Below are 12036 nucleotides of genomic sequence, written 5' to 3'. Positions count from 1 at the left end.
TGCGCCTAACTTGCGTCTATACTACTTCGCGTCTCAATTGGCCCACGCTCATTGGTGGTTCCACCCGGAGGATGCTAATGCTGCGGCTTCATTGGAAGCGGCTATTTTCACCTCCTATGAGTCACTGCAAAACTTGGTACATCGAAGGTCCGTTATGGGCAGACCGAACACTGCTCTTGTTTCTGTCACCCTGCGGATTTTCGCGGCTGCGGCCTTGGATGGTTCCGACCCTCCGGAGCTGCATTCTCCCAATGCCCCCCTTTGGAGCAATCCGCGGCTGAAGGAGTTCTTTAGTCGGGATGATGGCCTTTTCTGGTCCCGCTTAGGGGTGAAATCTATTTCTCATTTGTATGTCCGGGGAACCTTCAGGTCCTTTGCGGACATGCAATCTACCTTTGGTCTGCCCTCCACGGCTTACTACCGATACTTGCAATTGAGACACACGGCGGCCGCACAGTTTGGCCTCCGTGATGTCTCGCTTGAACCGACCCCCTTGGAAAACCTTCTTTCTGACTCTTCACATGAGAGGCTGGTCTCTACATATTATACTCGACTTTTACATTCTCACTCCAAACGGCTCGCGGTGGTTGAGTCTCAGTGGCGGGAGGATATTCCGGAATTGTCGGATGAGGTGTGGCAAGACGTCCTTCCGGAACAAATACCTGTTGTTATCTCCTCTAGGGATAGGGTTATCCAATTGAAGCTTCTTTACAGGGCGTACTATACCCCAGTACTCCTGCACAAAATGGGTACATTGCCTTCTCCGTTATGCTCCAAGTGTAATGCTGCTGATGGTTCATTTTTTCATATGTTCTGGGACTGTCCGCCTGTCCGGGCCTTTTGGTCGGAAGTCACAGCTTTTATTGCAGATATCTCTCAGTTATCCAATATTTGTAGCCCCCTTCGTTGTCTGCTGGGTTATGTGGATGACGAGGACGTCCCTGCTCGTACTAAATTGTTTCTCCGCTTGACATTCTTTTATGCTAGGAAGACTATAGCTACTAGATGGAAGTCTACTGCTCCCCCTGACGTTCCATTATGGATTGCTCTCATTAATCAGGCATTGCCTCTGTATAAAATGACGTATGAGGCCAGAGGCTGCCCCAAGAAGTTCCGGAAAATTTGGTCTTTTTGGGTGGACTCTGACCGGACTGCTTCTTCAGTCTCTGACTAGGGTTTTGTACTAATGGTACGGCTGACAGCTATGTATGTTATTTTTGTCATGGCTTTTGTTGTGAAATGGAGTCTTGTGTGTGTCTTTTTTTGGCTCCTCAACTGACATGGTTCTGATTATTTCTCTGTTCTGTATTGTTTTGTTTGTTCAATAAAATACCTTTAAAAAAAAAACCTTGGTTTCATCAGACCATAACACATTTTCCCACAAGCTTTCGGGAGCCTTCAGATGTGTTTTTGCAAAATTTAGCCGGGGTTGGATGTTTTTCTTTGTTAGAAAAGGCTTCCATCTTGCCACTCTACCCAATAACCCAGACATATGAAGAATACGGGAGATTGTTGTCTCATGTACCCCACAGCCAGTACTTGCCAGATATTCCTACAGCTCCTTTAATGTTGCTGTAGGCCTCTTGGCAGCCTCCCTGACCAGTTTTCTTTTTGTCTTTTCATTAATTTTGGAGGGACTTCCAGTTCTTGGTAGTGTCACTGTTGTTCCATATTTTCTCCACTTGATGATGACTGTCTTCACTGTGTTCCATGGTATATCTAATGTTTTGGAAATTCTTTTTTACTCTTCTTCTGACTGATACCTTTTAACAATGATATTCCTCTGATGCTTTGGAAGCTGTCTGGGGACAATGACTTTTGCTGTAGGATGCAACTAAGAAAATGTCAGGAAAGACCTACTAGAACAGCTGTAATTTATTTGGGGTTAATCAGAGGCACTTTAAATTATGGCAGGTGTGTACTGACTCCTATTTAAGAAGAGTTTGAATGTGATTGCCTAATTCTGAACACAGCTACATCCATAGATATAAGAGGGTGTGCACACTTATGCAACCACATTATTTTAGTTCTTTATTTTTACTTCCCCCCTAAAAGATATGTTTTTTTTTTAAGTTTTTAATTTGTGTTGTACAGTTACTAGGTCACATTAAAGGTGGAAACAGTTCTGAAATGATTTACCTTGTCTCATTCTTTTTTTTTTTTTTACATCAGAAACCTGATATTTTAGCAGGGGTGTGTAGACTTTTTATATCCACTGTATGTATTACACATATACTTTATCTTGATAAAAATGTAACTAGAATAATCATACAGTACATTCTGAAAAGCCTTGCTTAAAACACAGAGGACAGCTTTTTTTTTTAAATAAAATTTTATTTGATTTTAGTTACACCAACAATCAATACAAAAATATGTTCTGTAAAGATAGTAAAAGAAAGGAAAACACAAAGACATATGCAAACAGGTATCCAGTCCCCAAGGACCAGCCAGGTACAGGGTAGAAAAGAGGGTTAAGGAGGAATGGGAGAGGAAGGAAGAGGGAAAAAGGAAGAAAAAGAAGGGGAAAAAAAGGAGGGAGGGCAAGAGGGCAGGGGAAATGGGAGAAAGAGGGTGAACTCAGGCCTGGATTAACAAGGTATGAGCTAACAGTGAGCTCAGATATATCAAGCACGCTAACATATACTAACTGAAGAGAAGGCGGGTACCAAACTAGGAAGAACATCAAAAAATGGTGTATGATGAATATAACACGGTAAACATTGCTGAAAATACAGACATCTTGAAAACACTGTAGGTGCGGTAGGGCAGATGAATCCCTACTACCCTCTTAAGGCTTATTCAGATGGGTGATCAAACCAGTCCTCTGAGCTGCTGTCTGCTGCGTGTGAATCCACCTCAGAGCTGTGTGCATGCAGCCCATGGTAGTGGATGCAAATGCAGCCGCTTGATAGACACAGTCGCATGTCAAAATCTGACATGAGGGCAAGAGCAGGTGCATGGATCTGAAATGCACAGAGTCTGCATTTGGATTCGTGCATCCGTACATGCATGCAGATACAGCAAAATGAGGCTCCGAGGACACGGATCATTATACGTCTGTATGAACCTTAGCATGTGTGGCAGGGTGACCCCGTGCCACTCTGCAAAAATGTGGTTTACGCCAGATCTTCTAAGAAGCAAGCACACTAATGGCACAGGTTTGTGCTGCCTTCATATGAGAGCCAGAGGTATAGCTCAGCCCCCCCCCCCCGAGGGAGTTAGTGTGTGAAGGGAGCCATGAGAGGTGCTGTTATGCACCATGCTGTCCAGATCGGGACAGGCCCAGGCTCGAGCCAGAGAGAGAGTTCATGAGGGACAGAACAGCTAGGAAGCTGTAAAGAAGAAGCAAGGGCTGGGGTGCAGCATCTGTGCATAAACACTGAGACGTGTTTGATGGTCAGGAGGACCAAGCGGTACTAATCAGAGCAGTAAAGCTGTCACAAAAGAGCCAGCAGCCTGAATGCTATGTTTTTTGCAGTGATAGTGAGACCTCCCTGCATAGAAAGACATACCTGTGTGAAGTTTTTTATGTTTGTTTAAATAGAAGTGGGCAGGAAAGCCCCGAAACCTATATCTAGCGTGGAATAAACTTCCTGTCTTGGCGCTACCATTGAGCTAAGAAACCCTGACGTGTCACACAGGAGATCCCTATTCTTCAAAATAATTTATACACCCCCCACCCACTAGACAGTAAAAGGAGCAACAGCACACTGAGGAGCTCATCTCCCTCTCCCTCTCACTATAGTCTTTTCTACTATCAGCAGGCTCCTTGCACTACAACATGCCTGTAATCCACAACCCCTACTACCTAATGATCATGTGATCTATTTTTCATTAAATTGTTTCTTACTGTGTTTTTCTGCTTCCTTGATATCTCACTGATATGATCTATGCTTTGATGTGAATAAAGGTGTATTATGGAAAATAGAGTCCAAAATGACTGTTATGGAATGTATTGTAGCAGGATTTCCAGGCATTGGGCCTGAGGTGGGTCTGCCATTGTCACTAGTAACACCTTCAGCCCATTTAAGCTGAATACCCAAGTGTGAGATTTGAGTCAAAGACCAGTCGGGCATCTTTGGTTTGTTTTGTTTATTTTATAATGTGGATGGGAGAAGGGAATGAGTGGGATACTCCTCTGGCTCAACTAGGTAAACTGGGACACTTTGCAGAAAAATGCCTGTCAGCACTGTCTTGACGCCAGCTGAATGCCCCCCCCCCCCACCACAGTTCCTGGATATACTTGAATCTGCAACAAGCTGTGTGTTCACCTTGTCTGAACTGTGGAAGGTTTCCCACACAGTATTTGTAATCCACAAAGACCCTGGCCCGATGGCCCAAAGGGTCTAGCATAGCAATAGTCTTCCAAGACCCTGGCCCGATGGCCCAAGGGGTCTACACTGAAACTTGAACATCTTCAACAAACTTGTAAACTCAGCATTACATTTTCTTTGCAAAGTTCCTTGGTCAGTTTTGATGGCCAGCCGGCCATATGCACAGTTTTTGAGTTCTTTAAATGAGTAATTTGTTCCACTTAGATGTAGTAATCAGGGTGGGGAACACGGACATAGGTGCCTTGTTCATCTTTAACCCTGATGGACCAGGCCTGACCTGACCCATCCGGGCGGCGGACCTCCACCCTATCAATATAAATGGAGCGCCCAAAGTTCCACTGAGCTTTTAAAGTCTTAATTCTCTCTTTTAGCTTTTCTTCCGGGGAGTCCCTGTATGGCTTGGGAACAAACAGGAAATCCCATATAATCTCGTTGCACCAGAAATCTCTGAACTTCTCCACGAGCAACATCACCTCTCTAAGTGCATACAGATAATCGCATCCATATTCAAGTGCCACCTTTTTCTGTAGCCACCTCTGCATCCGGGACAGCCAGGAAGGGTTCTCCTTTTACCCCTCCCTGGTGGAGAAAATGGAGTGAACACTCGCTGGATCATACTCTCATAGGCTGCATTCTGATCTTTTGCTCTGGCAATGTTTCCTGGAGGGGTGAGGTCTGGAATCCTCTCAACATAAGTGTCACAAAACCCCAATTTCTGGGGCTAAGTCCCTTCTCTCTAAGGCTTTCTTGGCCTCTTTATCAATGGTCACTGCTGCTTCAGGACCTGGGGAGCTGCTCCCAGCCTCTGACCCCCAGTCCCACTCCCTTTCATCCGCTGACCCCCAATCATTGATCCCCTCTTCTATCGATCCGTATTTGTATTGGAAAGATGGGGACCCAATGGGTACAAGACCTGTTTCTTCCTGTGGGTGAGGCTTGGGTAGCTGCAGGCTTTTCAGGCTGCCGAATGCCAATGGGGGTGGATCCTGCCATTACTGCTGGGGTAGATACGTCCTCCGTTCAACGTTGCTGGCATGTATCCCCTCCCTAGGGAGCTCTGCGACCGAGTCCCCCTATCACACATCGAAGGCCCGCTGGTTGCTGGCATGGCCTCCAGCTGCATCATCAGACGCAACATGCCCCTCCTGCCTCCGCGGGGGAACCTGGATTCAGTCCTGGTCACCTCCTGAGTGAGGCCTGACTCCCGCGTAACATATAGCTTTTTAGGTCGGCCCTCGCTCTTTTCTGCCCGGAGCAGCAGATACCCACACTGCCCGCATTGGACCCACGCTTGCACCTTTAGCGTTACAGTGGCACATTGAGGACATACCGCTCCTAAGAACTCCCTGTCGCCTCCCGTGCACAGCGTGAGTCCGCCTTCAGGCACCATCCAGATACCTGTATCCCATTCTAGGGATTGATCAGGCTGGTGGATCTGCTGCTGGGTCTGCCTGGCAGACTCTTCACACATGGTGGCAGTGATAGCGGGTACATTCTTTGGCTCTCTCACAAACGCCATGCTCCTCTCTCCTACACGTGTTTCCCGCACAGTCACACCCCGAAGGGGTATTAGTAGGGTCCCCTTGGTCACTCCTGATTGGCTGGATGTTCCCGCTGTCTCCACCCTTTCGCCATATTGGGCGATGACTCCTCCTGCTAGGCAGGTGCAGGTCTGCATGTGGCGCGCTTTCCCGCGCGGTGCTGTAACTCTTCCCCTGCCATGCTCCTTTACTTTAGCCCACAGGGAAGTAGCTGCTAAGCAGATCATGTCACTTGCCAGACATGCATTCACTCTTCTCAATTGGACTAGGGCCACAACTGCGCCTTCCTTCACTAAAGCCAGCTGTCCCTCCTTGCTTTGCAAGAGCAATATCCCGCTGTCGGTCGATAGTTCACTTCCTAGCCACACATGTGCAATTCACATCTTCCATACTGTCTCCGAGGCTAGCCCCACTGCCCCTCCCGGCATGGCTGACTATGATCCTCACAGTATCGGTGAAATTACTATATAGAATAAATGTCCCGCTGTCAAATGCACGGTCAACATCAGTCCACATAGTGTGTAAAAAGATTATTATAACCCGCGCTTGAAATTAAAGTGTTAATAAATGTGTTTGCAGCTGCTGTTGACTAGGTAAAAACCAAGAGAAAATGAAAAATGCCAAAAACAGCGCTTGCAATGGTGTGAATATCCAAAAAGGGTATGTGTAAAGAGCGTCAATTAATAAGAAATAATAAATATTCATAAAGTGCAATAGTGCTAAACTAAATGCAAACAGATAAATAACATAAATTCATAGAAAATAATATTACCATAATAATATTCGTTTCTATGAATTGATGTTATTTATCTGTTGGTATTTAGTTTAACACTATTGCACTTTATGAATATTTATTATTTCGTATTAATTGACGCTCTTTACACATACCCTTTTTGGATATTTACACCATTGCAAGCGCTGTTTTTTGGCATTTTTCATCAGTCCATGTATTCTCTGTCCCCACTGGGACCCCTGACGCCATCTTCATCATCCTCACTGGGACCTCTTGCTGTTAAGCAGTTGCAGCATTTATGCACTTGTACACTTTTTCCCCCTGCTCTCCATTTTCTGACAGCAGAGTACATATCATAGTCCATATCAAAGGTTCTCATCATGTTGCAGGCTTGACTTGAACATTTGCGTTGCCACAAGCAACCTTTCATAGGTACTTCTAGCTTCATCCCACTCTCCCATCCTCCCACAGATCCGGCCTCACACTTGGCTTGATACTTAAACAACAGGTCTGGGCACAAAAATTTACTTTTCTCACTTTTTCTTCTGCTGTTGCCAGGGGCAACCGACCCAGTAACCAATGGCAAAATCCCGGACGAGCCCCCAAATGTAGTAGGATTTTCAGGCATTGGGCCTGAGGTGGGTCTGCCATTGTCACCGGTAACACCTTCAGCCCATTTAAGCTGAATACCCAAGTGTGAGATTTGAGTCAAAGACCAGTCCGGCATCTTTGGTTTGTTTTGTTTATTTTATAATGGGGATGGGAGAAGGGAATGAGTGGGATACTCCTCTGGCTCAACTAGGTAAACTGGGACACTTTGCAGAAAAATGCCTGTCAGCGCTGTCTTGACGCCACCTGAATGCCGACCAACGCTTACTTGCGCTTGAAAAATGCTGTCTTGCTGGACTGTGCTAGAACTTGGCTTTTAACCCTCGGGTTAACTCAAAAGATCCTGGACTGTAGTAAGACTTGACTCTTGACACTACGTTTAGCTCAAAAATTCCGTGAACAGCTCCCTCCAGCCCTTCACTGGCTGAGGTAGCTCCTTGTAACTGCTTGTGCTGCTGCAACTCTCAACACCGTGCACTGCACATTGCGCGTTCAACTCTTAAGGGCCCAACCGCTGGCACCCCCTTTAAACTTTCAGGGTCCTCTCACTAGGCACCCCCTCTGACACTTCAGGGTCCTCTCACTAGGCACCTCCTTTATCGCTAGCTAGCTCCTGGATCCATTGGACCTTCACCGGAGTGGTCCCCTCTGTGAGCTAGGCAGACCCCCAGGGGCAGTTACAGTACTCATTAACTTGGAATGCTTTCCTGAAACTGGGCCCCTCTCAACTCCGCTGGTCCTCGGCACACTGGATCCTCTCTGCAGATCAGCTCAGCTCTCTCTCTGTATCCTCAGGCAAGCCACCCGAGACTCCCAATCCTTCTGACAGTAGGAGAGACAGCCGTACTCTCCCTCGTGGGACTCTGCTTCCCACCAAAGATGCTGCGTCATGCGTTCCCCTCAAACTTATACCAACTCCCAGAATCCTGTGCAGCAGAATCTGCCTTTCTGGAGTAGATACATGCCTGGATGTGCCACTGATTGGGTTTCCTCCACTGCCCAATGAGAACCCTTCTCATGGAGCCAGTGGGGAGACTCCCCAGTCTCAATAGCAACACCTGGGACACATGGCAGCCCAGCTGCAAATCATGGTCCTGTTAGGCAGCCAAGGCCCACTATACTTTGCCTAACACCTACCTTGTAGGGTGCTACAGTATTAAGAATTTAATAGACTTTACAGGAAAAAAAACATACTTGTTCTATGTGATTTAGGCATGTTTTTTTTAAATCTATAGTTATTTTAATAAAATGTAAGCATTTTTCATGATATACTGTATGTGTAATACATCCATGTAGCATCTACAAAGTCCCAGCATGTCTTTAACCTATTTTAAATTTGGCATTAACCTTGTATCTCCTGATTTTTAGTTCATTATCAAAGGTAAATTATAAATGTGTGCATTGTTTGTTGAATAGCGTGCATTTTGCCTTAGAAAACATGTGATCACTGAGATTAAGTGCCGGTTCAACATATGCAATGTGGAAACCCTGCAAATCCACTGCGAGTTCCCGCATCGCACTCGACTCGCAGGCAGTTCACACCGTCATATGCGAATCGATGGGGGTGTCAAGTTAACGACACCCCCAGATAAGTTTGCATATCGCAATGCGAACAGTTCGGACATGAATCGGATTGCATGCGATCCGATTCTGGTGCGAACCAAAAAAAGGATCCTGCGCGACTTTGGTCTGAATGCGATGCAAATTCAGCCATACATTCTGTATGACTGAATTCACAATGCACAGACATCACATGTGATTTGCATAGCAGTGCGGTGCGTATCACATGTCTGACATTGCATATGTGTGAACTGGCACTCACTGTCACAGTAATCAAGTGATCAGAAGTCCATTCTACTGGCTCTAATTTTCACTCTGTGAATGGGAGCTATTGGTGACAGCACAGTCACAGTGCTGGCGGTGCGAGGCTGAGCATGCTCCTGACACAACACTTACATGTAGCAGCACCAAAAAAAAGCTCACCTCTAAGCTGCCACATATGCGTAAGGCCTTGTTTACACGGGTGTTCTTACAGTGTGGGAAATAATTATTTGATCCCCTGCAGATTTGTAAGTTTGCCCGCCTACAAAGAAATGAAGGGTCTATAATGTTTATCATATGTGTATTTTAAATGATAGAGACAGAATATCAACCAAAAATCCAGAAAAAAAGACATAAAACAAATGCTATAAATTAAGTTGCAGTTCAGTGAGTAAAATAAGTATTTGATCCCCCAGCAAAACATGACTTAGTACTTGGTGGAGAAACCCTTGTTGGCAACCACAGAGGTAAGACATTTCTTGGAGTTAGTGACCACCAGGTTTGCACACATCTCAGGATTTTGGTCCACTCTTCTTTACAAATCATTTCTTGACTGTCGCTTGCCAACTCGAAGTTTCAGCTCCCCCAATACATTGATAGAACAGGTCTAGTACGCCAATGCTATTGCAGCAAAAATAGGGGTGCAGAAAAATAGAAAAACGATGTGCCACATCCTAAAATTGTCAAGAGTGAAAGAATAAAGGGAAATGGACTTTCTAGGCACGATAGACTTAAAATAAAGCACTTTTATTATTGATTGACATAAAATCAAGAGACAGAACCCCCAATAGGGGGAAATACTGGTGGATCAAAATACATGTACAACACAACAAAATATACCATGCCAGGAGGGAATAAGCATACAAATAGTTTACACAAAATGCATAGTACAGACAAGATGGTAAGTAAGGACGCTATACGTTACATCCTGCATGACTCAAAGCCGCTGTTAAGGGCAACGCAGAGCGTCCTTTGATAGAGTGGATAAAACTTGCACATAGGGGAAGGTTCATGTAGCCAGATGCCCTACATGTTTCGCTTAAAATTCAAGCCTCTTCCGGAGCTATTAGGATACAAGTTCCCTATAAAGGCAGATGTGGTATTCACAGTGGCCAGAGTATCAACAAAAAACGAGGTAGAAAGGGTACCAAGCAAATACGGGGATGATCTGCAGAGGCAAGTCTGAGAGATATATTGCTGTAGATAGGTTAGACAGGGTATTTGTCTACATACTAGGCCAAACGGCGGTAACCAATGGGGAGCAAAGACATACTTGGATAACTTAGTCCAAGATAAAAATAGTCCCTCTGGTAGAAAAGAACCAGTCAATAAATCTTCAGTGTATGCCTCGCAACGCCTCAGATCAGGACCCCCGGATGGGGATAAACCGCCATGATGGCTGTCAAACATATCTATTGTTTGTATTGCTATTATAATGCTAATGTTATAAAATCAGACCTGGTGTTACTCCTCCTTGATTGTCTACCTTATAGTGTATCTAAAGGCAAAACTTTTTTTTTTAACATTTTGGATAGAGTGGAGAGGGTTAGGACATCTATTAGTTTTATGGCTTTCTGTGTCCCCATTAGGGAGATTCACCCTCACTATTTGTCCAGTGTACCATTATGATCGAAAGAGAAAGTAAAAGAAAATTCCAAATTTAGGGTTGACACCAGAACAGTAAAAGGGAGATCTTCCAGTGGAGGCACTTATTCTGGTGACACTCCAGGATTCCCTCTCAATTCCTGTTTTGGCTATGGGACAGGGAGTAAAGAGAAATCTCCTCTATAGGACATAAATGACAAAAAAAAAAGAAAATTTGACAAAATTTTACTCTATCCAAAATGATAAAAAAGTTTTGCCTTTAGTTACTATTTGTCTTACTACAAACAGTATATTCAAGACAGAGAATATGTAGCCAAAACGTTTTGGAACAGTTTTTAACATCACGTCTGTCTTAGCCTCTTGCAGGTGAAATACAGAACCAGGATAACGTGTCCAGTGCAGCGTTTCACCAGGAGGTTTGCCCAACCTACTACGACTTTAAGGATACGGAGATAGACCAATCGTTATCGGAGCACATGCTGAACAACTGCTTGCCCCTAACAAAGACGTACAACTATTTCACTGACACTTTAAACAATCTTGGCTGGAGCAAAGACACTAGAAGTGGCAGCCTCAATGACAGTGAGGACTTCAATGAATCTGATCTGATTGCTTCTGCTATGGATTTTGATTTACACAGTGATGATGACCAACAAGCAGGGAATAATTCTTTCTTTGAAAATAAACAACCACTTGACGATTTGTGCTGGGATATGACATCTTTAAATTATCCCCACACTAGCCAGCCAATGCAAGTTTTGGAGCTTCCATCCAAACTCAGAGTGGCCACCTTAAATTCCATAGCAGATAATCACCTGTCACATGAATACCAACAAACTCAGGAAGAATCCTACCTTTACAGATTTACAGATCAACTGTCTCCACCTTTATAGCATTGAACTACTAGGAGATGGAAACCTTTATGGTATTCATTTAACAAAGGACATAATGTGAGACCCACTATTTCCTGTCACTTTTATGTGAGAGATACATATTAAAGTGGTATTAAGCCCAAAACCAAAATGTAATATATTGTAGCTTAGCAGTCATTAGATGTGGTGGCTGCATCAGTTTTCTTTTCTTTAGCTTCTTTCCTCTCTGTTTTTACCTGGTGATCTGGACAGTACCACACCTCCTGTATAAGTGAAACACAACTTTATAGGAGTGAGCATTGTCAGTCTGGGGATTGAGAGGGGTTTGTTAAATGCATGAGCAGAATAAAGCCTAGTACACATGAGCCGAATGTCAGACGACATCAGCGGGGGTTAAATAAAAACCGTCCGACATTCGGCCCGTGTCTGTGACAGAAGTCAGCCATTAGGTTCCTGATCAGACCGCCTCCCAATCAGCACTCCCAGCCAATGGCTGAGAGTGCTTACTGGAGTGTTCTCCC

General features: G+C 44.7%; 1 protein-coding gene across 1 annotated transcript in view; it reads left to right on the top strand.

The window, feature by feature from the left end:
* GCM1 (glial cells missing transcription factor 1) overlaps positions 1 to 11742 on the top strand; it is a 69695-nt gene extending 57953 nt beyond the window's left edge. The window contains exon 5 of the mRNA XM_082249154.1: positions 11000 to 11742. Within this exon, the coding sequence (XP_082105280.1) occupies positions 11000 to 11536 (537 nt within the window). The 3' untranslated portion in view covers positions 11537 to 11742. The remainder of the gene's footprint in view (positions 1 to 10999) is intronic.
* Positions 11743 to 12036: the final 294 nt, after the last annotated feature.

The sequence above is a fragment of the Pelophylax lessonae genome (genome assembly GCF_965119305.1).
Source record: "Pelophylax lessonae genome assembly, chromosome: 3".
NCBI classification, from domain to species: Eukaryota; Metazoa; Chordata; class Amphibia; order Anura; family Ranidae; genus Pelophylax; species Pelophylax lessonae.
The sequence above is the reverse complement of the archived record's forward strand: the minus strand, read 5'-3'. Positions and strand labels throughout refer to the sequence as shown.